General features: G+C 46.4%; 1 protein-coding gene and 4 long non-coding RNA genes across 5 annotated transcripts; all 5 read right to left on the bottom strand.

Moving 5' to 3' along the window:
- Positions 1-6,657: 6,657 nt before the first annotated feature.
- On the bottom strand, positions 6,658-8,387 carry LOC146754337 (uncharacterized). Its single transcript, XR_014938899.1, has 2 exons — positions 8,289-8,387; positions 6,658-6,953 (listed from the first exon to the last, which is right to left on the bottom strand). It is a non-coding gene; the product is annotated as an uncharacterized LOC146754337 (long non-coding RNA).
- A 1,281-nt stretch (positions 8,388-9,668) lies between these two features.
- LOC107305732 (rho GTPase-activating protein 32-like) lies at positions 9,669-13,734 on the bottom strand. Its single transcript, XM_085527610.1, has 9 exons — positions 13,592-13,734; positions 13,072-13,174; positions 12,779-12,911; positions 12,207-12,286; positions 11,992-12,099; positions 11,586-11,725; positions 10,909-11,101; positions 10,402-10,547; positions 9,669-10,179 (listed from the first exon to the last, which is right to left on the bottom strand). Exons 3-9 carry the CDS (start codon positions 12,836-12,838, stop codon positions 9,758-9,760), a joined length of 1,149 nt encoding a protein of 382 aa, XP_085383736.1. The 5' UTR covers positions 12,839-12,911; positions 13,072-13,174; positions 13,592-13,734; the 3' UTR covers positions 9,669-9,757.
- Positions 13,735-14,044: 310 nt separating this feature from the next.
- LOC146754336 (uncharacterized) lies at positions 14,045-14,550 on the bottom strand. The gene is made up of 3 exons (XR_014938898.1): positions 14,462-14,550; positions 14,272-14,349; positions 14,045-14,087 (listed from the first exon to the last, which is right to left on the bottom strand). It is a non-coding gene; the product is annotated as an uncharacterized LOC146754336 (long non-coding RNA).
- Positions 14,551-14,560: 10 nt separating this feature from the next.
- On the bottom strand, positions 14,561-16,603 carry LOC146754335 (uncharacterized). The gene is made up of 5 exons (XR_014938897.1): positions 16,477-16,603; positions 16,251-16,357; positions 15,101-15,173; positions 14,902-14,973; positions 14,561-14,584 (listed from the first exon to the last, which is right to left on the bottom strand). It is a non-coding gene; the product is annotated as an uncharacterized LOC146754335 (long non-coding RNA).
- Positions 16,604-17,253: 650 nt separating this feature from the next.
- On the bottom strand, positions 17,254-24,070 carry LOC146754334 (uncharacterized). Its single transcript, XR_014938896.1, has 3 exons — positions 23,710-24,070; positions 18,617-18,871; positions 17,254-17,536 (listed from the first exon to the last, which is right to left on the bottom strand). It is a non-coding gene; the product is annotated as an uncharacterized LOC146754334 (long non-coding RNA).
- Positions 24,071-25,978: the final 1,908 nt, after the last annotated feature.

Raw genomic sequence — 25,978 nt, 5'->3', positions numbered from 1 at the left:
CAGCAGATGATTTACCAGCTCGCTCTGATTTACAGCAAGAGAAGATACAAGTGGTGATGCTGAATGGTGAAATACTGCGAGTGTGTGGCATAGGTATAAGATTTGTGAGCCTGAGGATGTTCAAAGTCAGGATGGACAGGGCTCAGAGCACCTGATGGAGCTGCGGTGCCCCTGTTCATTGCAAGGGAGTCCAACTAGCTGACCCTTAAGGGTCTCTTCCCTATCTATGAGATACACGAAAGCTGATTCTGCAGTAACCAAGCTACCAACAGCAGCTGTTTGTCTTACAGCTTGCCAACACAGATTTTAAAATAACAGCATTGATTACTCATTTGATAGTCACATTACAGTGCAAAGCACATGGAAACGTCCATCAGCTAATTCATTTAATTCTTTGGGCAGACCTGCCAGTATGAAATATTATGCTAACATGACAGAGAGAAGAAAAGCAAAATTAAGACTAGCTGACAAGCCGTGGCAGGAAGTTCTGCTCTCCATCAATTTAGTCCCATTATTCAATTCTGTTTGGAGATGTCTCCATGACTCTCTGGAGTTTGTTCTTTGAGAAGAAGCAATTAAGTAAGCTCTCCAATGCCAAAGTGCATACACTACTCTAGGCCTTTCTTGTTTCTCCATGGATCAACAAGGGTGACAAGCCAGCAGAATATGATGAAGAGCCTCATCATGCAAACTCATGCATTTTATCCCCCTCACAGATGCACTGACAACTTACAGCATCATCCATTGAGACGTTGTGAATTTTCAGGGTGTGTTTCTTCCCCACAATGTGCAGTTCCTATTTTTCACTGGCCTTGAGCTCCTTCCCATCCTTCATCCACTCCACAGTAGCGCCTGTGTCTGAAAGCTCAGCCTGCAGTTTGGCTTCCTCACGCAGCCGAGCGGAGATCTTTTCTACATCTTTGCTCTTATTGGTAAATCTCACTGCAGCACCTGTCAGGAGCAAAGGCCTCGTTAGTTCAATTGATATCAGGCTAACGTGGTCAATGTTTGCTGCAACATCTCTGAAAAAGTATCACCTTCTGTTCCTGCACTCATCATTGTGTCACTGCTGAGCAATTCAAGATATTTCATTTGGTCTTCTTGCCGGATTTACTAAGTAAAAATCAACCAAACATCTCCTTCTACTGATTAAGAATGCTCTAAACATGCTTCTGCAGAGGTTTCCACCCAATGACAAACAGGTCCTCCCATCATGAATGTTTATTTGTTCTATTTTGTCATGCAAAGCTGATTGATAGAGATATTATTGGAATGATTGCTCCCCTACTTCTAAACTATTCCAGTGCAATCAGAAAGGCTGTCTGAACCTGGAGCTGAAAGTACTGCTCTATGGTGATGCAGTGGTAAACCTGGTGACTGAATGCACTGGCCAAGAGCTGTGAACTGCAGACATTCATCAGCTGGCATGAAGCAATCTGGTTCAGATACCAAGCAGCTGGGTAGACTGGCTTACCCTACACTCAGTGCTATCATGTTTAGGTCATTACCAGGACTCACATCAGTCCATGGGATGCAATTTCAGGTATTTGGTACAGGCAGTGAATGCCTGCAGCCCCAGTTCTAATCATCAGATCACAGCAACTATGCCTTGACTGTAAGAGGAAAGGAGAAGGATCAAAGCAAATACCTCTCACTCTCATCTTGGTGCTGACATCAACATTTTCGGCAACAAATTTCACTTCTGCTCCACCATCATTCTTGGTGATGTTCTTTATGATTAGGCTGTGAGTAGTTTGGGTTCTCTTGATGATGCAGCTCTCGCTTTCCTGTAAGACTTTACCACTGAGGTACCAAGTGCTGCAACACATTGTTGTAAGATCAGTAGTAAACATGGCATCCCCTCCAGGTACAGCTTCACCAGCTGTTAGGGGGGATTTCACAGCCAGGACTGGTTCTGAGGAAGAACAACATGGATGTCTTAATGCTCTTTAGATGCAAGTCTGGTATCTCATTTAGAGATGGAAGATTAAATCATAGGTACATTTCTACTTCTCCCTTTGCATGAGTGCTGGAAGAAGCACTTCTATGCTTAAGATCTGTTACAGAAAGTTCTGCCTCTTGCACATGTGTGATATCAAAAGATAAGGATATTCATGTCTCTCTCACAGAAACAGAACTTGTATCACTTTAGTGGTAGCTGGAGGTTGACAGGAGAACTAGTAATAAAGGAAAGCCTTTGGTGTGTTAATGCACTACTATCCTTAAAGTCAAAGGAAACATCTTTAGGGAACCAACACAGCTGCTCAGCTCACACTGACCCATTTCCATTGGGGTTTTTGTGCTTACCAAGGTGCACGCTCCCTGGGAATTCCAGAGACGGGCTCTGTCCATGCGCATTGACTGCAGACACTCGGAACTGATCATCAGCCTCTTCAGACAGATTGCTCACCGTGAACTCTGGGACGGGGACATGAGACTCGTGGCACCTCACCCAGGTGAAGCCAGTTAGTTTATTGGGTTCCACAATGTAGCCATCGATTGGAATGGGGCGTTGCATCTTCGGAGGGGACCATGCCAGCGTCACTGAGGTTTCTGTTTTATTTTTCACCACGGGGTCAGCTGGGGGCTGGGTGGGAGGTTTTCTGGGAGCTGAACAGAAAGAAATACAGAAATATTAGCATAAGGTCATGTAGGCTGGAAAAGACCTTCAAGATCAGCAGACTCAACTTTCAGCATGACCTACTGAGTCCCACCATTAACTACTGTGCTACCTGAGGACATACATGACAAGCTTATTCCTGCAGGTATTTGCATAGTGAATATATTCACCCTCTGGTTGCTTTGGAACATTTTAGAGGTTAAAATCCCATCAGACTTTTTCACCGTGTGCAGCCACTGATACAGGCAGGAGGCTGGGAATTACCTGATGGGCTCTAGTTACAGACTACTGACACAGTAAAGGATTGATTTCATTTCATTTTGGCCATCAAAAAGTTTGGAGTCTGGTTTAAGTCATCCATCTAGACTCCAATTATAATCATATGGAGAACAGCGCATTTAGGAGAACTCATCTCATCTTAATAAACCTGAATGAAATCACAGAATCATAGGATCACGGGAGGGCTTGGGTTGGAAGAAACCTTCAAGATCATTAAGTTCTAAACACCCTGCCATGGGCTGGCTGCCCACTAACCAGCTCAGACTGCCCATCACCCATCCAACCTCGCCTTCAACACCAAGGACAGGCATCCACAGCTTCTCTGGGCAGCCTGAAATGGAAGCAATGAGCCACATGTTGAAGATACTCAAACATTCATGACTGTAGAGAGAGCCAAATACTCCATACATATTGCCTGCCTGGTCAATGGTATTAAAATGCCAACAACAGACTCATCCAGCTCATGGAAAATGGTGTGAACAAGGCGTACAGGATTCTTCCAGCAGCTAGTTAGATCTGCAAAGTGTAAAAATAGGAAATCTCAATGCAATGCCATTTTCCCTCATAACATAAATAGACACATAACTGTTTTGGGGTGCACTGTTACCAGCCTGTCAGTTGCTGTTGGTCAGTGCTAGATTCCAAAGGTCCCACTAACATAGCATGAAGCTGAAAGCTAGACGCTGGAATCAGATCTCCTGACCTTACCATCAGAAATCGAGATGTCATATTTTGCTCAGAGGTGCCTGCTTGTAGGAGGGACAGCTTCCGAGCTTTTTCTGCTCCAGGAACCAGCTCCAGCTTCAGGATTTAAACAGCAGTCAGAAATTAAACTGAGCTTTGTCACCTCCATCAAATAGAAGGAGTGGTTGGGTGGTACAGCTTTCCAAATCACTTAGAAACTGGCACAACAATCAGATGCCTACTTTTTCTTTTTGAACTTGTTAATACATAGAGCTTAATAGCATCAGAATGCCCCAAGCACTTCAGATAACACGACAGCTGTAAACCCTTCTTTAAGGATTCCTTTGTTTAACCACTGAGTAACTGTAATTCAGTGGTGCTGGTGGGAGAAGGGAAGTCCTACTCTTCCCAGATGGTGAATAGAGCTGATGTTCACATGCAGATTGGTGCTGCAGCACAGCCAGAAACCACTCATTTGGGAAACACAGCACCAAGAAAATAATGGGAATAGCTTCATAAAATCAGGCAGCTTCACCCAAATTTCATGTCAGGTCCATTATTCTTCCTATTTTCAGGAATAAATGTTTTCCCTTATTCTTGTAGTTTTATTTTCTTTTCCTTTCATGCAAGCAGCTTTGTAGCTTAAAAAATTGTTTTCTAATCACCTCCTGGTGTGGACAAATCACACAGGTTTGACTCCATGTTTTACATAGTTAGCATTTTATATTTGTTCCAGTATGGAACTGTACAGCCATAGAATGGCCTGGGTTGAAAAGGATCTCAAAGATCATCCAGTTCCAACCCCCTGCTATGTGCAGGGTCGCCAACCACCAGACCAGGCTGCCCAGAGCCACAATCCAGCCTTTCCTCATAGGAGAGCTGCTCCAACCCTCTGATCATCACAGTGGCCCCTCCTCTGGACCCACCCCAACAGCACCACAACCTTATTGTCCACAGAAAGCATATAACCCTCATTCAATTGCCCTTCCACTCAGCTTAGAGCACTACTAAAACCAGCATCTTCACCTTAGCTCATCACACTGCTGCAGTTCCTTTTACAAGGATTTCACTGGCAAAAATTAAATCAAAGCCATCACAAGGGATTTAGCACAGTTACGTGTTACTGGCTACGAGAGCTGTCAGCACAGTCACCTGTCAGGCTTTGCTGCTGTTCTCTTTATGTAGAGGCACAACAAGGTTCAGACACCTCACAGTGCAATTCTCACTTGGACTGTAAAGAAAAAGGAGGCTTGAAAAGCAGCGTGTGGAAAACAAAGAAACAAGAATTAGAACAACAGTGGGGCCATGGCACTTGTAGGAATTGTTCTGCCTTTAACAGCAGAGCTTTTCAAGAAGTATGAGGGCATTGCAAACCAGACCAGTTTGGACAGATTAACAACTGCAAGTAGTGGGTTCCAAAATTCCAGACATGAAATCAAAGATAGAAAAACTCTTCACATTTTCATCTCTCAATTTTTCGTACATTGTGCATTACAGTGCAAACAAGTCTTCACATACAACTTGGAAGCTAAAGACAAGTCTGACAAAACAGACTGCACAAAAATGATGGATAATTAACAGAGCAAATTGCTCTTTCAAAAACAGAGTTTATGTCTTCTGGTCATAACACTTCAGAAGCCTCAGAGGCTTCTTCTCCTTTGTATATTTTCATTAATCTTAGATTTTGTTTTCATTCAATGTGACCTCACTAAACAAATATTGTCTAAGACCATGAGTATCACATAAATGTGCAGATCTCAAGCTGCTCACTTATCTAGTACCCTTGGCATGATGCTTTATTTTCCTCAGCTGATCATCTAGATTGTGCCTGTTGATTGTGCAACAACAGCCTGTTGGTCTCGATTACCTGTGAGAGGCTCTAACTTTGGCCAGGAAAAATCATTTGAGGACAAGTAATTCTCTTGGAATCAGTAAGGCAGTCTTCCCATTCTTTCTTACCAGCACCCATCTTACATGTTAATAAAGGATTCTGGAAATCAGTTTGAAGATCAAGAAACAATTCAGTTCAAGCATATGCAATCACAGGATTTGTACGTCACCTGCAAAAGTCATTTTATTCTATCCACAATCTCATCCTACATGCAGTTCCTTAGAGGGTTCCTTAGGCACACCAACCCCACGCTCCTATTACAGACCCTTGCATAAGACAGGTGACATACCTACAAGATTATCTACAGCTTAGACTATGAAAACAGGGAGTCTAGCTAGAGAAAATTATCTACCTGTGCTTCTGAGCAATCTGTTAACCACTCTCATACAGTTCAGGCCATTCCAAACAAGATGCAATGACATGTCAGCCACAGAAACAGCTTGATTTTAAGGAGTTTGTTTGGACAAGCCCCTGTTGCATACGGTGGTCAAACATGCATTACTTGGGGGCACGTTGTATTTGATTTAACACATCCTCTTACCTCTGGCTTTGCACAGAGTCCAAAGTCTATCAGCTTCAAATTGTCAATCAGCAGATTTTCCCGGTGGATGAGAAAGCAGTCAGGAATGATTTCCACCCAAATGCCCAAGGAAACATCTTTTCTCTTCTCTTATTTCCTGCTGTGGACAGTGGTTCCCAGTCTACTCAAAGCTCGCTCGCTCTCGCTGTCTCAGAGATCTTCACTGACTGCTGGCAAGTTCCCATCTTCCAATATCCCAGGTGGGAAATACTAGCTTGTATCTGTTGGAAAGGACCTGGGGACTAGGAGGACAAGTGGTGAGAGACCACAGGCTGAATGCAAGCCAGCAGTGTGCTCTGACAGAAAAGAAGTACAACAAGATCATCAGCTGCATTAAAAAGCAGCACAACCAGACCAGGACAAGTCATTCCTGCTTCAACACTCACTGGACCACATCTACAATACTGTATCTGGTTTTTGGCCAGGAAGGATAACAACCTGAAACAAACTCTGTGGATGACATCCAGCCTGTGCAGGGGGCTGAAGCTCCCACTCAGAGAAGAGAAGCTGGGGAGAAAGATGTTTGTTCAGGGTGCAGAGGAACCTCATGGCAGCTTCTCAATGCCTACGGGGTGGGGAGAGGGGGTGCGTATGAAGATTGACTGAGGCTCTGGCCAGCAGGTCACGATGGGATTGTGACAGGAAACAGTCATACACCTAAACAGCAGACTAGATAGAAGGAAATAGCTTTCCAAGCACTGAACATATTACCCAGAGAGAACATGCAGCCTCATCCCTCGCAGAAAGTGATGATGAGAGTGGGAAAAGCTCTTGAGAAACTTGGTCTCACGATTCCCAGAGCAGCAGGTTCAGGCACAAATCTCTACAAGTCACCTCCACACCCAGTTCCTGTCCAAGCCCATAAATCCATCAGCTTCTCAGCTGGAAGCCAGTTGCTTCTAAAACATACAGACAATGATTCATTTTTCAGAGGGGAAAGGTTCCTTAGATAGAGGGATTTCATAAGATGCCTAGGAAAATGCTCGTGCTGTAATGATTTGCTTTACTGAGTGATACCAGCAGCTTACAAAATGCCAAGCTCTAACCTATTGGTGAGGAAATATTCAAGCCTTCCAGTACCTAACCTGTGCTTCATGTCTTCAGTGACAGAAAATCCATTGGATGGGGCCAGAGGAATGCATCTCACCCCATACCCTCTGTACAGCCACCATTTGTTTAAAGGATCACTCTTCCTTGAGGCACAAAACTAGAGCAGGTTACACAACAGACTGACACCACAAGGGCTTCTCTCGAGATACAAACTGCAGCAAAGAGCATCACAAAAATGTGAAACCAACACTCAGATCAGATCTGTGTCTCTGCTCCGCTCATTAGGAGCATCATGTTTTACTCCCCTTTCAGAGGAAGATACTTCTTCAAGGATAACAAAATCCAGCTCAGCTACAGAACACAGTACCACATAGCAATAAATATCTAACATTTCCTGTAGGGAAAGAATCCTAAGCACAAGTTATTGTCTGAGTTTCAGCTGGGACTGAATTATCTTCTTCAGTGTCTGATATAATACTACGTTTTCATTCTAGAGAAACAATGGAGATAGCGCAGTGATGCTTACAGTTGCTGCCAGGCAGCGTTGTACAGAGCCACAGTCAATCTCAGCTGAGAGCCCAAGGAAGTGAGAAGGAACAGAACTAGGACAGCTGACTTAAACTGGCCAAAGGATATTCCATACTATATGACATATTGTGGAAGGAGTTTTGAAGGGGGTAGAACTTCATGTCAATCTCTTCCACTACTAGGAGGCTAACTGGACACTGATTGGTAGGTGGTGAGCAATTGCTTTTGCATTCATCATAACTATTATCCTTTTCTCTATCTCAGTACATAATTCTATCTCAACCCATGAGTTCTACTTTGTGTTACTTCTCCCCCCTTCAGTTCTCTCCTGCAGTCCACTGGAATGGAGTGGAGTACTGTAACTCTCTCTGCCAACAGAAAAATAAAAACACATTCATTATTATTTATGGAAGACTGACTGCAGTTCAGGCTCACTGGTTTGAGGTCTCTGGGCATAACCCTGACTGTGAACAGAAGCAATTGCTGAAACAGTCTGTCAAAAAAAGACTGGAGCTTCCTCTTCCAAAAGGCGGTCCTTAGAAACAATGCAATCAAACAGCTTCCCTGTAAGATAAGGTTATCTGAAAATGCATTTAGAGAGTATCAGAGAAAGATAAGTAAGAAAGACAGCACAGAAAGCAGAAACTATTTCTTACCTCTATGACTATAAATATTTCTTTGATGTCTCTCTTACGTGATCCAATGGGCAAACATGTTGATGACTTCAGTTCTTCATGGCATCAATTTCTGTTTTAGCATGAGGCAAGTCATCCTTAAGAGACCATAAAAGCAAGCGATGAAATCGCTAACTACTGTGACATAGCAGGTACCACATCTGACTGCTGTGGAACAGATCAAGCACATATGGGACAGTACACAATTCAACATCAACTCAGCAATGACTGACATCACTCCCATAGAAATTCTGAAACAGAGCTGTGAAAAATGAAAAGTAAAACATTCAGCATTTTCATTGGCATTTTGGTAAAGTTGCTGTAATAATGTAACAATAATGTAATGTAATGTAATGATGTAATAACTTCCTCCATTTTAAAGCCAGAGAATACTGCCCTCTGAACAACCAGCAACAAGATTTGTGGTGCTCTGTTAAACTTTTTCCAGCTCTACAGCATCTTTCAAAAGGCAATGGGACCAGTAGGCTGCATTCGTATGTACCATCCCACCTGCCCCCGTGTTCTTGAGAACTCCACAACTCCAACAGAAGATATTCTCATATTTAAATGCCTTTTGGCTTACCCCTACAGTAACTTTCTCCATGATTTTTAGTGCAACTTTTTCACCAGTAAGAAGATGCCGCCCGAGTTTTACCTTGGCAAAACCACCTACAAATCAAAACACAGATGCTTAAAGTTGAGTGTGAATTCTTCTCTAATATAATATTACAATTTCCAACTGGTTTAAAAAACGAATTTCAAATTTATACAAATGAAACCTGACTTAGAGAACTGACAAGAGCTGTTAATCTATTCTCAGATTAATTCTAGAGTGGTGAGACAGACTGTTAGGCGTGCTGTTTCTGTACAAAGATGACACTTACCCGTTCCAACTGTTTCATGGAATTCCTAGTACTTGAGAATTTCCTCGTAGTCACTGACAGACATCCTGAAATGTGCAAGAACTGAAGATCCTCCAAGCACGTGCAATGAGGAAGTGCCAGCAGTGTTCACATCCTACTTAGGACATATTCTTAGAGGCAGAAGGGACACTCGTGGCAGATCCAGCAATGCTCATCTTCTCACCAACGTGCATCCCCCTCTCACCCAGAAACAACAAAACACAGTGCATGAAGCTGGCTTCACTTAGGTTAACAATATGGAACATCCCTCAGGGCTTTGTGCCACAGAGCAGTAGCAGGGCTGGACTACAGCTTGAGGAAGCAGTGGAAGCCTTTCCCTGTATGGTTACAGTGTCCCTGCATGCACCCCACAGCCAGAGCATTGCAAGCTGAGCTGCCTTGATGTTTCTTGTACTCATCCCAATTTCTGCGAATGAAGACTCGGATTGCAGTCAAGGCGTTGATTGAGCACGAGCGTGCCTTTATTCAATAGGAGAAAGGAGGGGGCGTGAGGTCTTGAGGAAAGATGGGATTCATGAGCTTTTGTCATCATGAGTGTGACTCTGAGCTCGTGCTGTTGCCCGGAGCTTGGGTCTCTTGGTCTGATTCTACGCCCTCCTCCGAGATGCTTGGCTTCTCCTCAGTGATGCTGACCTGAGCCTGCATGGTGGTGTCACTTTCGGGGCACTCGGGCTGCGCTTGGGCTGGGCTGTTCTGGAAAGGCTCTGGGTCACAATCCGGGCTCGTGCCTGTGTTGTCTGGCAGGCTCAGGTCAGCAGCTTCAGGAGGGATGGGATGAATTAAAGCTTGCACAACGATGACGTTCTTCTCTCCATCGCTGATTTCATATTGAAGGCTGTCATCTGAACTCCAGCATCCTGTGCTTCCCATGAGCTCTCCATTGAGGGAAGCACAGGATGCTCCATCATCAAATGCCCTGTGTGTTCGGGGTAGACAAGGGCTCAAGTCACCTAGGAAGGAGTAGATGCACAGGGGTTAGTGTCATACATTCACAAGATCACAGAATCACAGAACGACCTGGTTTGTAAGGGACCTCAAGGATCATGTAGTTCCAACCCCCCTGCCTAGCAGGGCCACCAAACATACACATTTACTAGATCAGGTTGCCCAGGGCCCTGTCCAACCTGTGCTGCTGAGAAGCAGTGTTCTGAAAGCTGGATTTGCACCCTTACCTGCCAGGACCAAGACTTCTACTTCAGAGGGCTCCCTGGCACTGCTCTGCAGTTGGTGTTCAGCCACACTGGATGGTCTGTGCAGGCAGAAGCATGAACACCAACTGCCAGCTGCTGACTCTGCCCTCTTACTGGGAGAACTTGGTCTGGAGAGAGAAAACAGAGCATGCTGTCAGTCGTGGTGCAGGGTGAGGGAAGAGCTGCACCGAGCCCTTGCCAATTGTTGACTGTTCATGGCACTGTGTGCTTTCTGCCTAAACACAGCTTAGAAACACGCTCTGTTTCAAACAGCAGAGGATGCTTCCATTCCTACAGCTCAGCCTTCAAGTCCTGCTGGCTAAATTCCTCTCAACCATGTCGATCAAGATGCAGAGCATGTGAGTAAAGGCTACACAGCCAGACAGGACAGGAGCTGGCAGGCTCATATATATATAATGGACAAAATTTAAACCAGTAAAACCCACCCAACCAATGAAGATAGGGGCTGGAATGGGAAGTCCTCTTTACCTTTTAGATGGAAGATCAATGACCGTGTGGAAGGTCCCTGGTACAGCTGCGGGGCCTTCCTCCACTTCTCTCTCTCTGCTCCACGTAGCAGTGGGAGAGCTTCTCTGGCCGCTTCTCTGAGCCTGTGCCTCCTGCAGTGTGAGCAGCTTTGTAGCAGGAGACACAGACTTGGGCCCGGCCAGAGAACTGTGCCCTGCAAGGGAAAACCACAGGTAAGACGGAGGATCAGAAAACAGCAGCACAGCCATCCCAGTTCTGCATTTCTGTCAGACTTGCATATCAGAGCCACTCACCGAAGAGGAGCTCAAAATAACCGTGTGCTCAGAAGTATGCTTGTGGCAAAGGACACAGTCATAATTAAGAGCAGCTCTCTGTATCGAAACAGGCAAACAAAAAGCCTAGAAAAACTAGGGGGCAGGGATCTCAGAAAGCTTTGCTGCCACATTTCAATCAAACTTCACCTGCATGAAGAACACCTAAACGGCAGGGACAGTTTTCTCCATGTAAGGTTTGGGTTTGGACACACTAAGGATCCAGCAACAGGGTGCCATATTCTAATCTAACCCCGGAAGCCTGCTGTCTCCTCGACAGCAAAATAATTTTCAAAGGTCTTGGAGAAGACCAGAATTGGATCAAGGTTTCAGATCAACATCGAGCTAATGGAGGAAGATGCTCACCCTCTCCCACGGCTGGTGTAGATTCGGAGCAGAAGATAACATCTGCGTGGCTGATGATAAACTCCACAACATCTGTCTGTGTCTGCAGCTCCATGCAGGCAGCTTCACTATTGGAGCAGGCTGACTGGCTCTGCTGGGATCTGAAGAAAAGGCAGATCTTACAAGTCATTTCCCCAAGATCATTTCCCCAAGTCTGAATTTCTGTAGCCAAAAACTGTCAAACTGGCCTCTGGAGTCTTCCGCAGTGGGCAAACAGCGATGCCACTGATGAAATTCTCCTGGATGATCAGGGACACAGCAGTCCCAGCAAAACAAGTGAGTAGAAACTCTCATCTCGAAATTGTGTCCCTGGGGTTGGGGGAGAGCAGAACGAAGCATCGTGTTGAAACAGAAAAAAGAAGTTTACCTTAAGAGGTTTGGAGCCCACACTATCGCTAAATTCTTAGAGTCCATGTTTGTCACGGAGCAGTTCCCTGCCAGATTTGCCAGATGTTTCATTAGGTACTGCAGAGTCCTGGAAAACAAGAGAGGCAGATGTTCAGCAACAAAAAGCAAGCCGTGCTGCAGTGCACAAAACAATCATAACTTCATCCAGCTCAGCAGACCGAGTGCAGCACTGACCTGTAGTGAGGAGCGGGCAGCTGCTGGATGGCATCCTTCATTCTGAGCACCCGCTCCTCCTCTGCAGCACCAACAGCGTCCTGGAAAAAGGCAGGAAGGGATTCAGACACCAGTCAGGCTGGAGAGCTGCCACAGGTTTGGGAACAATGGAAACAGCGCGCTGGTGGTCAGCACTGAGGCAGACTCGATGCCTTCCAAGAGGCATCAGGGGAACACAGCAGCACGCAGCCTGTGCCATCAAGGCCAAGCAGTGAAAACTCTGAGGTCTTTACAGCCTGATTGTGGAGCACAGCTCCTCACAGCAGGCATTCATCTACAATTTACTATTAACCCCATTCTACCAATAGCTGGGGAACAACAAAGGAAAGGGATTTCTCACTAGCATTGTGAATACCTTAAATAAGCACCTCCTGGCACTACAAGTGCCATCAGTGAGAGGCAGGATGTGGCAAAGACATGCCTCATGGGGCTAACAGAAAGAAGACCTCAGAGCTGGGGCACTGCTGCAACCACTAGCCAGGACGCCCCGGGAAGAGGTACATATCTTTACCAAGACACTGCCCTGAGCTTACCGAGAACTTGTCATACAGCTGGTCGGTTAACAGAGGGTTTGGGAGCTCCCTGAAATACATTTTACACAGGGAGCTCACGCTGTGAATTTCTCGGACGCTGAGCTCGGGAACTTGCTCCGAATCAAATTCATGGCTGCAGAGAAGGACACAGAATTGGGCAGAGGGCTTTGAGAAAGACGAAAACAAGTCCAAAGCCACACAAATAACAGTCAAGAAAAGGAAGGGGTTCCTCTGAACACCCGCAGCATGGCACGGGCCCCTACTGACAGCTGTGTCAGTCGCAGCACTCTTACCGTAGTCGCTGGATCCTGGACGCCACGCCGGACAGGCGGTATATCCCCTGCACTACACCATGCTCCTCAATGAAGTCAGCGCAGCTCTGCAGGACCTGGGGGACTACAGAACAAGAGCCAGCAGTTAGCTCAGCTTCTTAAGTCCTGTTTCAGGCCGCGCCCTTCTCACATCCCATCCTCTAAGCCCAGCCGGGCTACCGCTTGCTTCCTCCAGAGAGGAGAAAGCTGGCAGAGACAGCTGTGAGGAAACTGCACAGAGATGTTTTCTTGGCTTTCCAGAAATGCCACGACATATCAACAGCCTGGAGAAAGTAAGTCTGGCAAAGCCACAGACACTGCAAGTCCCATCACAGCTCCCTCAGGAATCGAAAGACCAGAAGAGCTACAAAAAGGATGCAGGATGCACTTTGTGGCCAGAAGGCTTCCTGCATTTTCAGACTGAAACAATTGCTGCCTATGATCTCCCTTTCACCTTTACATGCCCAACGGAGGAAGATCTCAGGAATGGGCTGTTCCTTACCATCACGGCCAGAGCGGAGAAGGTGCTCCCCCAGGTCACACCCAAACACCCCTTCCTTCTTCGGCTCCGGCTCCGTTGCTCTCCTGGAGCGGGCCGTCACCAAGGAGTGAAGGAAGGGGATGAGCTTGCCCCGTCTCCTTGGCACTGCACAACAAAACAAAGAAACCAGTTCATTTCAGGCTTGGCTCGGTTGGACGAGGCCAAACATAATGCATTCGACAAAGCATGTAACAACGGGAAGAGAATTCCCAACAAGGACATGCAAGAACAGATTTTCCCTATTCCGGGAGGCGCCCAAGGAGCTTAATGCAGTCCTCTTGCTGAGATTTCTGTACTTGGGCATTAACGAACACCCTTAAAGCAACATTCTGACCCCATTTTACTAACCCGAATTATCAAATGTAACATATGTACCTGGCTTTGGCAAGGAATTCAGGAAGGACTCGGGAACATTTCCTCTGATGAGTTCCACGCACTCACCAGGGAAAAGCCCAACCTGTAATAAGAACAAAAAGACAGGTGGGCATTAGCGCGAGCCCAGAGCCAAAGGGAAGGTCCTCTGACACCGACACAGGGCAACTGTTTGCGTCCAGAAGCCATCCTGTGCAGGCAGAGCAGCTCCAACCTGAGATTCCCGACTCTAGTCAAGTTGTGCTCTCTAGTCGGAAACGTGTACCTACCTCAAAGCCACGCTTGCCTCTCCAAAAGGGGCTCAGCTCCTTTGGTGGCATATCGATAATGCTCACCAGATCTCCAACCTGCAAGAGATTGAAACGTCAATCCCACATTCAGCAAATCTGGTAGGAAAACACAGCTCAAATGACTGCCTTCTTCTATGCATGACAACAAGGAACAGCTGTAACTGCTTACCTCAAGGGAGAGCTCATCCGGCCCCTGGGCGACGTGGCTCTTAATAACATGGGCCGCCGCAACCGCTGGTACGTTTAAAGATGACACAGCACGCTCCATCTGCGGCTTCCGCATGTTATCAGCCTGCAAAACAGAGCATAGGCCGTGGTCAGGAGATGAGGACAAACCAGGAGGATTTCAAAGTGAGGAGCACATCTGCAGAGAAAGCTGCAGCAAATGCGCTCCGTCCTTATAATCAGCACTTCAGAAGGAGCTGCTATTTTGCATTGTCAGGCCATGCAAAGATGCATCTCTCTCAACACAGACTAATCAGCAATGGCACTGGCGCAGAAAGTTGGCCAGGCCCTTTTGGGCCCATTCTTTACTGCAGGAGAGTACACCTGCAGCTCCCTCTGCTGGCTCAACACGGAAAAAAGACCAGCCAGAGCTTCATACTGTACCTCCGTCGCCGCCACCTCAGGCTCACGGCTGATCCCACTGCACGCGACGCCCATCACAGCAAGTGTGAACAGCTGGAACAGAGCAGAAACACACTTCTGCTTTCTCTATTCAAACAGCACAGTATGGACAGACTTCCTCAGAACTACCCGCGCATACCCTGCGGCAAAACCATGCGGGGGGACAAATCATGGCACATACCTGGCAGTGAGATCACCTCAAGCTATCTGCAGCAGTTCCTTGTCGCTTTGCTCAGATCGAATGGGAGCAAAAGCTGCACCGAGGCAGTGGGCAGAGGGTGAGGAGAGGAGAGAGAAAGAGCAGGTCAGTGAGCAGGGCTAAGACATCCATGGAATAACACACACAGCACAACCATCCCATCCACTTCCTGCAAGACATGCTGAGTCTCAGGCTACATGATGCCTGTCCGCCCAGCAACTTTACGATGCTTCCAAAATTGAGCAAAGAAGACAATGGAAGAAGCACGGGACAGGTGCCACCTTTACAGATACCCCCTTTGGAACGTGTGTACTGAGGGAAAATTACGTCTGATGGTCAAGAGTAAGCAATATGGTGCTGTGAGCTCCGACAGCCAGCAGTTCTCAACACCTCACTGCCCACCCATCCATCCCATGCTGGTTCAGCTTACCTACAAGCTGCTGCGCACAACGGTGTGAAGAAAAAGGCACAAAAGTCACTAACTAAAGTCACTAACTAACTAAAATCACTAACTAACTAAAGTCACTAACTAAAGTCACTAACTAACTAAAGTCACTAACTAACTAAAGTCACTAACTAACTAACGACTCTAAGTAACGACACTAACTAACAGCACTAACTAAAAGCACTAACTAACAGCACTAAAGGCACAAGAACAAGAAGACAACCAACCACTCCGACCACTAGCTCACCCACAAAGGAACACAGAACGCACCACTCCTCCCCTCGTTCCAGACGCTTATGACATCACCAACGGCCAACAGCCTGGTCCACCATGACCCCCCACAAGGCGGGGAGGCAAGACCACGTGGTCACATCTGATTCCAACACGGCACCACAACATTCCAGGACTCAGTGTGGGCTTGGAATTCTATCCTGGTGTGGCAGCGCAATGGGAGGTGTTAGGGCACAGCTGAAGAGCTGACAGACAACGGACGTTTCCAAAGGAGGGTGCCAGATTAACTCTCAGCATTCTCTTGCGGGGCTCTTAGGAATGCTTCAAACCCATTTTCACTGCCTAGCTCATTTCTAGAAAGCCCAGTTGAGAAATGCTCACTTTGTCTGGGGAACGCCTCTATGCATCATGAATGAAAAATAAAATAAAATGGGCACGCGACCCTATGAAACTTACCTCTCTGCTCTTGCTGTCAGCCAGACACCTCAGATGAGCATGACGTGTCCCTGCTCCTGAATGAAGATCCACCCAAGTCTGTGTTCCTCTCTGCTCCATCTCTGGGTCTAAAAGAAACACAGACAGAGATGATTGCAAGATCCTTTGTGCAGACGAAAGACATGGGTGCACACGAATTCTGTTTAGCAAGAAATACTACAGTCCCAATGGACTGCTGTGGTAGTACTTGAATCCTCATTTGGGGCTGGAGCTCAACAGGTCACACATCAGAAATAACACAAAGTGCATCTGGAAGACGTGTCTCAAAGCCCAGAAAATCCAACACGGGAGGGGGATGGACAGTGGACCACAAGTGTCCATTTCCATTGCAGCTCCCTGTAGAGAACAGCACCAATCAGCAGGCGTGAATCAATTCATTCACAAGCTGCACAATGACTCTGTTCTTTACATGATAAAAATAACACACAAATCCTGACCAAAAAGTTGGGAGTTAATAACGACCAAAGAGGTTCCTGTTCCTACGCCTCATCCTCTCACCCCAACTCCTGGGTGATGCCCACAGGCTTCAAGTCAGCTCTCAAATCCATTGAACTCCAGTCACAGAACTCCATCAAAAAGGATGTCACACATGTGACACTTACATACATTTTGCATCAGAAACAGTGACGCCAGCAGGGGCAGAGAGGTGACTGTCCCCCTGTACTCAGCACTGGTGAGGCCACAACTCTAATTCTGTGTCCAGTTTGTGGCCCCTCACTGAGAAAAAGACACTGAGGCATTGGAACGTGTTCAAAGAAGGGCAACAAAGCTGGTGAGGGGTCTGGAGCGCAATGTGGCCATATGAGGAGAGGCTGCAGGAGATGGGAATGTCCAGCCTGGAGAAGAGATGGCTCAGGGGAGACCTAATTGCTCTCTATAACTTCCTGAAGGGAGGTTGCAGTGAGCTGGGGGTCGGCCTCTTCTCTCATGTCATTACTGATAGAACTAGAGGGAATGGTTTCAAGCTGCGGCAGGGGAGGTTCAGGCTGGACATTAGGAAATATTACTTCTCAGAAAGGGTGGCCAGGCACTGGAATGGACTGCCCAGGGAGGTGGTGGAGTCACCCACCCTGGGGGTGTTCAAGGAACGTCTGCAGAAATCCCTGCTGAAATCCTGACCTCTGCCACAGGTGGCTGAGTGACACAAAAGCTGTGTCCTTGGTTCCCGGCCTTACCTTCTCATGCCGTTCATCTTGCTCTGCAGCTCCTGTTCTGAATAGTCTTCTTATATTCCCATGTGATGTACCCTGAAATACATCATTTAGTGAGTCTGAACAAAACATAAGACATTAATTGGAACTGTGAAGAAATGTTTTTTGCACTTTACTTGGAGGATGTTACATGCTATACCTTCTTTTCTCAATTTTAACACATGATTTTTTATAAAAAGAAACATAGCAAGTCAGCTTTTCAGTGTTTTCACCAAGTGTTGATGAAACTTGGTGAAATACAACTTTAGAAAAAGGTAATTTGAAAATTTAAATATTCTTATCAGAATCTCTGCTGTTAGTTACCGTTCCAATGTTCTGATTTGATGATGATTCTCTCAGAGCTGTTTTGTCACTCCCCACCTCAAATGCACTTCAAGTGCTTTAGGAGCATCACTGGAATTTTTTAATAAACTCGATATATTTTAGGAAAGCTGCTACAGATGCACGACTGCAGTACTTTGGAAAAATATAATCTTGATTGAATGCTGAACAGTGTTATTTAATTATAATCCAGGTAATTAAATTAATTAAACCAAGGAAATCACCTCCCAGTCAGTCAGCTCCCACCAGGGAAATCGCTTCCCTGCCAAGCAGATGCAACCAACACAAGCTGCTACATCACTCTAGGGCCCCACTGAGTCTTCCCAAGGGGTCTCCAAAGGCTTCCCTGTTGACTTCTGGGAACCGGAGAACACTCACATGGAATCCAGTGCCCCCTAATGTGCCCCAGAGGTTTCTCAGGGCCCCGCAATTAGCTCTACAGACATCCAGACATGCCCCAGAGCAAGTATGTGTGCTGTAGGGAGCCCAAGAGACATTCCAGAGTATCCTAGTACTCCTCAGTGAGCTCAAGGGTTCTTCACCTGTCTCTAAATATGCCATACTGGACTTTGTTTTCTCTTCTGGAGCCTTCCTTAGTTCTCAGCTTTGCTTTCTCATGCCATTTATCATTCAGTTTAGAGATTATTTTAACTAAAATATTTTAATCCACCATATTTTCTGAAAACTAAGAATTGATCCCGCTCAAGGAAACAGAAGAGAAAAACATCACCCACAAGCTGCAGATATTTACCTCGACTTCTCTACATGCCATCCCCAGTGTGCTTTTCAACTCACCTTGCACAGTGACCCTGGCTTTTGTTTCAGAGTCCTCTGTCTCACAGGTGTACTCCCCGCTGGCCTTGGCAGTAGAGTCATGGATGATCAGAATGGCCCTCGTTCCCTCCTGCTGCAAGTCGTACTTCTGGCTTTTTCTGATTGCTTTGCCATCCTTGTACCACCTGATGCTCACATCAGGTTTCGACAGCTCACAGCTCAGCCCTACTGCTGCTGTCTTATCCTCCAGCTGTTTTGTTACCTCAGTAGGTTTTTCTGAAAGAAAACATGCTTTTTGAGTAACATACACTTAGGGTAGGATGCCTCTCTCAAAATACACGCATCTACATGCTGGACATAAGTTAGAGAGGCACTTGCAACAGAGGCCATCCTACAGCCAGCAGTAATCTGTAAAGTACAGACAATAGAATTCCAGGCACTCTTAATTCTCTCTTAAATCTACCCCATTGAGGATGGAACCATGTCTGAAAACTGCCTCTTCCTTCTCTCCACTGATCACACTGGGAGCCTCAGATGATGCTCTCAGATGCACATGTTCTAGATAGGAATTTGTTGTACAGCTAGATGATGTGAAGGTCATCCCTTCAGCTTATACTTAGAGGATATTTGCTCCCACAGTTGCCTCAACAGATCATTCCTGATTTACTGGTAATGGAACAAGCTGTAGTGAGATGCTCATTGCCAACACTACCCCAGTGCTTTGGGTAGTTCTCACATTTGTGTCAAATGGTTCCTCCTTTTACTTATTTTTAAGAGAAATTCTCAGTGCTTCAAGGTTCAAGTAGAAGGTTGCTATTCACTTTAACCATATTATCAGTTAGCTCTCACGACAGTCTTATCAGGAGACAGTTGAAGGACTCAGACCCCAGAATCTCTCCCATCTCATTACCTTTCACAGACATAAGACATTAATTGGAACTGCGAAGAAATGTTTTTTGCACTTTACTTGGAGAATGTTCCATGCTATACCTTCTTTTCTCAATTGTAACACATGATTTTTTATAAAAAGAAACATAGCAAGTCAGCTTTTCAGTGTGCACATTGATGAAACTTGGTGAAATACAACTTCAGAAAAAGGTAATTTGAAAATTTGAATATTCTTTTCAGAATCTCTGCTATTAGTTACCGTTCCCATGTTCTGATTTGATGATGATTCTCTCAGAGCTGTTTTGTCACTCCCCACCTCAAATGCACTTCAAGTGCTTTAGGAGCATCACTGGAATTTTGAATAAACTCGATATATTTTAGCAAAGCTGCTACAGATGCACGACTGAAGTACTTTGGAAAAATATAATCTTGATTGAACGCTGAACAGTGTTATTTAATTATAATCCAGGTAATTAAATTAATTAAACCAAGGAAATCACCTCCCAGTCAGTCAGCTCCCACCAGGGAAATCGCTTCCCTGCCAAGCAGATGCAACCAACACAAGCTGCTACATCACTCTAGGGCCCCACTGAGTCTTCCCAAGGGGTCTCCAAAGGCTTCCCTGTTGACTTCTGGGAACCTGAGAACACTCACATGGAAGCCAGTGCCCCCTAATGTGCCCCAGAGGTTTCTCAGGGCCCCGCAATTAGCTCTACAGACATCCAGACATGCCCCAGAGCAAGTATGTGTGCTGTAGGGAGCCCAAGAGACATTCCAGAGCACCCTAGTACTCCTCAGTGCGCTCAAGGGTTCTTCACCTGTCTCTAAATATGCCCTACTGGACTTCGTTTTCTCTTCTGGAGCCCTCCTTGGTTATCAGCTTTTCTTTCTCATGCCATTTATCTCACTCCACAGCTTTTGCTCAGAATATTCTTTCTTGCATTCCCACATTCCAACAGAATCACAGAATTGTAGGGGTTGGAAGGGACCTCTAGAGATCATCGAGTCCAACCCCCCTGCCAATGCAGGCTCCCTACACCACGTTGCACAGGTAGGTGTTCAGGCGGGTCTTGAATATCTCCAGAGAAGGAGACTCCACCACCTCCCTGGGCAGCCTGTTCCAGTGCTCCGTCACCCTCACCATAAAGAAGTTATAGTGCACATTCATGTGGAACTTCCTATGCACAAGTTTCAGCCCATTACCCCTAGTCCTGTCACCACGCACTACTGAAAAGAGACCAGCCGTGCCATTATGGCCCCCACACCTCAGGTATTTATAAACCTGGATCAAATCCCCTCTCAGCACCACCAATGACAACCCTCTGCACTCTGCCAGTCAGACAGTTCACAACCCACTTCACTGTCCACTCATCTATCCCATACTTCCTCAGCTTTGTTATAAGGATGTCATGGGGGACAGTATCAAAAGCCTTACTGAAATCAAGGTAGACTACATCTACCACTCTAGCCCCGTCCACCCAGCCAGTGACATCTTCATAAAAGGCCACCAGGTTGGTCAAGCACGACCTCCCCTTGGTGAACCCATGCTGAGTACTCCTGATAACCTCCTTATCACCCAGTTCTCTGGAGATGGCATCCAGCACAAGCTGTTCCATCACCTTCCCTGGGACAGAGGTGAGGCTGACTGGCCTATAATTACCTGGCTCTTCCTTCTTGCCCTTTTTGAAGACTGCAGTGACATTGGCCATCCTCCAGTCTTCAGGCACTTCCCCAGTTCTCCAAGACCTCTGAAAGATTACAGATAGGGGCTCAGCAATGACCTCCACCAGTTCTCTCAGCACCCGTGGATGCACCCCATGCACCCATCCCATGTATTTATGGACATTAATGTTTCCTAGGCAATCACAGACCACCTCTTCCCTGACTAAAGAGAAATCTCCTATTGTCCAGACTCTCTCATTAACCTCCAGGGTCTGGGATTTCTGAGGGAGAGCCTTTTCACTAAAGACAGAAGCAAAGAAGGCATTCAGTGTTTCTGCCTTCTCAGCATCCTCTGTTATCAGAACGCCTTCCTCCCCCCCTTGTTTTTTGTTTATTAGCAAACTATTAATATACTACAAAATAATAGCACTAATTACCAAGTAACATCACCATGCCAGCATACCGACCACCTGCTTTAGAGATTTATCCTTCATTTTGTGTAACACTTCAAACACTGCAAAGAAACAAAGCAAGTGCAGAAACAGGACGCTACTTCCCTCAGGATTTTACAGCCTCATTCATGTCTGACAGATGGAGGCCCTGACAACAAGAGCTGTGTCTGTCCATAACAAGGACTCACCTCTGCAGGTGCAGGGGCAGCTCTCAGAGAAGCCTTCTTCATTTCTGCTTTCTTCTCTTTTTGTCTTTTGACTGCGAGCTGGTGTCAACCTGCCTGAGGGTAGGGAGGCCCCTTCAGAGGGATCTAGATAAGCCGGATCAACCTCACTGGGCTGAGGTGAATGGGATGTAGTACACCCAGGCCAAGTGCCAGGTCCTGCACTTTGGCCACAATAACCCCATGCAGCGCTATAGGCTTGGATCTGAGTGGCTGCAGGACTGTGCAGAGGAAATAGACCTGGGGGTGTTGGTCGATGCTCAGCTGAACATGAGCCAACAGTGTGCCCAGGTGGCCAAGAAGGCCAACGGCATCCTGGCCTGTCTAAGAAATAGTGTGGCCAGCAGGAGCAGAGAGGTAATCATCCCCTTGGACTCAACACTGGGGAGGCTGCGCCTCAAGTCTTATGTTCAGTTTGGGGTTCCTTGCTACAAGAAAGTCATTGAGGCACTGGAACTTGTATATGGAAGTCTGTCCCTCGAGCAGCTCCCATTCATCATCAGCTCCCATTATGAACCCCACTGTGCAAAACAGTAAAACTTCTACTGCAGATGGCTGCAGTCACCAAAGCTCAGCCCACGATCCAGGTATCAGCCTTCTTCCTTCTGTTTTCCATCATAGCTCATAGTTTTGCTTCCAGAAATGGAACTCCTCTTTAACAGCCAAAACACAAACTAATACATCACTTTCACTGCTCCTTCCCGCACCCCCATAGGAATGGTTACCTGACATCCCCTACAGCACAGCACCTGCTCACAACTATCATTCAAACTCTATTCTTTCATACTTCTTGAGAGAGGACGGTAAAAACTCCCTTCTGCATGGCACTAAGGACAGTCTGTCCCCATCACATCCCTCTGTGTGCTGAAAGCTGCCATTGGATCTCTTGCAGCCTGCTGGCTGCTGCTCACAAACACAGGGAACTGCACCACACTGATTCTAAAGAGAGAAAGGAAGAAACGCTGGTGGGAATGAGCACCCAAGGTTTGCAGAGATGCTCCAGATTGTGCCAGAGATGGAATATCACAGTGCTGGGACATGATTGATCACTAAGGAAAACACTTGGAAGCACATTCAATCTGCAGAAGCTGTAATTACTGGGCACAGTCAGCTTTCCTATGGCTCAGCTGGAGGAGGCGGGTGCTCTCAGACATCTGCTCAGGGGCTTCAGCTGAGACACTTGCACAATGCTGGGATCATTCTGATGGAAACTATGTCTTCAGATACCATGGTTAAATCCATCCAAAATGATCAAGCCGAGCCTTAGCTCTTGAGCAGCACTTCTTCCCCACCCTTCACTACTCCAAGCAGCTCCAACAAACTTCTCAGAAGAAATCCAGGCCAGCACAGACCTGGAAGACCAGAACCAAGTGCAGCTGGTGGGACGGCAGTGCCCACTCCTTGCTTCCACCCTGCTCCAGCAGGTTAAGGAGTCTGAGCCTCACTGGCCTTTGATAGCTCAAGTCTTTCAGCACCTCATGCCAACATTTCTCACTAAGATACACCTCAGGCATTGAATTCTCTTCTCACTACCTCCTCCCAGTCCTCCCCTAGGAACAGAAACCATTCAGATTCTACAGCAAACTACAGCATCTGCACTGCAAGAGCACACTGAACCACCTGCAACAGTGAAACATGGTTTTGGAGAGTGGGTTTGAAAACACACCTTTAGACAGCTGTCTCCCTGTAGCCAAAAGGAAACCAAGCAGCAAAAGAAGAGTCCAGCCTGAAACATGCCCATGCTACTAGCCCAGGTTTTTCACAGTGAATGCAGAATCCATCCTGTTCTTGAGGTAACAAATGACCAGTGGGTCTCCCCTTGCTCCACCCCTTCTCCTTCAAAGCCAGAAAAAGAAAGAAAAAACAAGCAGAAGAAACCCAGACGTACCTTTCCACACACAGAGCAGAAAGTGGAACAGCAGTTGTCTCCTTCCTGAGACATGGTGGGGAGCATGCCAGAGGAAGCCCAAGTTCTTTGCTTCTCTCCACAGGGACTTCAAGCACTCTTGGCAAGAGCTGCTTTGGTTCTTTCTTCAACTGCTTCCATCACCAGAATCTCCTTTGGAAAAGGAACCCGAAAGAAAGAATCAGCAAATGAAAAAGAATGAGCAATAACCACTTTCCCAGCTTTCTTCTGACATGCAATTTAGACTCTCGACTCGGGCAAGGTCTTAAAATCAGCTGGTTACAAGAACTGTCCCCAAATATATCCAGCTTCTGTACAGCTGCCGTTATTTCTGACAGCGAGTGTAATCATAGAATCATAGAATGGCCCGGGTTGGAAGGGACCTCAAGGATCATGAAGATCAATCACCTCCCTGTCCCTGCTGGCCATCCCCTCTTCTGATGGAGCCCAGGGGACCATTTGCTCTCTGAGCTGCAAGAGCACGCTGATGGCTCACGTTCTGTTTTTCATCCACCAGGACCCCCAGGTCCTTCTCTGCGGGGCTTCTCTTAAGGACTGCTCCTCCCAGGCTGTAGAAATGCCTGGGATTCCTCCAGCCCAAGTGCAAAACCTTGCACTTTGCTGTCTTGAACCTCATTAGATTCACCTAGGCCAACCTCTCGGTTGAGCTCCCTCTGAATGGCATCCCTTCCTTCCACTGCATCAGCCGCACCACTCAGCAAACAGCAGAGGGTGCACTCCATTGCATCATTGGTGTCACTGATAACCATGTAAAAAAGCACTGGTCCCAAGAACTGGTCCTGAACACCTCCAGGGATCCCACCACCTCCCCGGGCAGCCTGTGCCAGTTAATTCTGTGGGCAGAACTGCCAGTATGAAATATTATGCTATCGTGAAAAAGAAAGAGAAGAAAAGCAAAATTAAGACTAGCTGACAAGCCTTGGCAGGGTGTTTTGCTCTCCTTAAATTTATACCCATTATTCAATTCTCTTTGGAGCTGTCTCCATGCCTCTCTGGAGTTTGTTCTTTGAGAAGAAGCAATTAAGTAAGCTCTCCAATGCCGAAGTGCATACACTACTCTAGGGCTTTCTCGTCTCTCCATGGATCAACAAGGGTGACAAGCCAGCAGAATATGATGAAGAGCCTCATGCATACTCAGTGTAAAAAAAAAAAGGCAATTGTTGCTGGGAAGAAGGTGCATTTGCATTTGTGTCATCTGCAGAGGGTACTGCAGAAATGGAAAGTCTTCCACTGGAGCAAACAAAGGGTTCTCATTTATTGCAATCAAGGCCCAGCGTGTGGATCTCAGAGATCAGACCTACACCCTGCAGCAAAGCAGAGATCTTTTCTACATCTTTGCTCTTATTGGTAAATCTCACTGCAGCACCTGTCAGGAGCAAAGGCCTCGTTATTTCAATTTAGATCAGGCTAATGTGGTCAATGTTTGCTGCAACATCTCTGAAAAAGTATCACCTTCTGTTCCTGCACTCATCATTGTGTCACTGCTGAGCAATTCAAGATATTTCATTTGGTCTTCTTGCCAGATTTACTAAGTAAAAAACAACCAAACATCTCCTGCTACTGATTAAGAATGCTCTAAACATGCTTCTGCAGAGGTTTCCACCCAGTGACAAACAGCTCCTCCCATAATGAATGTTTATTTGTTCTATTTGGTCATGCAAAGCTGATTGATAGAGATACTATTGGAATGATTGCTCCCCTACTTCTAAACTATTCCAGTGCAATCAGAAAGGCTGTCTGAACCTGGAGCTGAAAGTTCTGCTCTATGGTGATGCAGTGGTAAACCTGCTGACTGAATGCACTGGCCAATAGCTGTGAACTGCAGACATTCATCAGCTGGCATGAAGCAATCTGGTTCAGATACCAAGCAGCTGGGTAGACTGGCTTACCCTACACTCAGTGCTATCATGTTTAGGGCAAAACCAGGACTCACGTCAGTCCATGGGATGCAATTTCAGGTATTTGGTACAGTCAGTGAATGCCTGCAGCCCCAGTTCTAATCATCAGATCACAGCAACTATGCCTTGACTGGAAGAGGAAAGGAGAAGGATCAAAGCAAATACCTCTCACTCTCATCTTGGTGCTGACATCAACATTTTAGGCAACAAATTTCACTTCTGCTCCACCATCATTCTTGGTGATGTTCTTTATGATTAGGCTGTGAGTAGTTTGGGTTCTCTTGATGATGCAGGTCTCGCTTTCCTGTAAGACTTTACCACTGAGGTACCAA

Source organism: Coturnix japonica, chromosome W (assembly GCF_054131305.1).
Source record: "Coturnix japonica strain WE chromosome W, WE-NBRP24, whole genome shotgun sequence".
In the NCBI taxonomy this organism is placed as follows: Eukaryota; Metazoa; Chordata; class Aves; order Galliformes; family Phasianidae; genus Coturnix; species Coturnix japonica.
Note: the sequence above shows the minus strand (reverse complement) of the source record. Positions and strands in the feature narration are given on the sequence as shown.

What these genes read in the sequence shown, in the direction of transcription:
- LOC107305732 (XM_085527610.1), bottom strand. Translation starts at nt 12,838, where the DNA reads ATGTATTTCAGGGAGCTCCCAAACCCTCTGTTAACCGACCAGCTGTAT. An exon ending in CTGCCCGCTCCTCACTACAG is followed by an intron (nt 12,100 to 12,206) that starts GTCAGTGCTGCA and finishes CTTGTTTTCCAG; the next exon opens with GACTCTGCAGTACCTAATGA. An exon ending in AGAAGTCTTGGTCCTGGCAG is followed by an intron (nt 10,180 to 10,401) that starts GTAAGGGTGCAA and finishes ACTCCTTCCTAG; the next exon opens with GTGACTTGAGCCCTTGTCTA.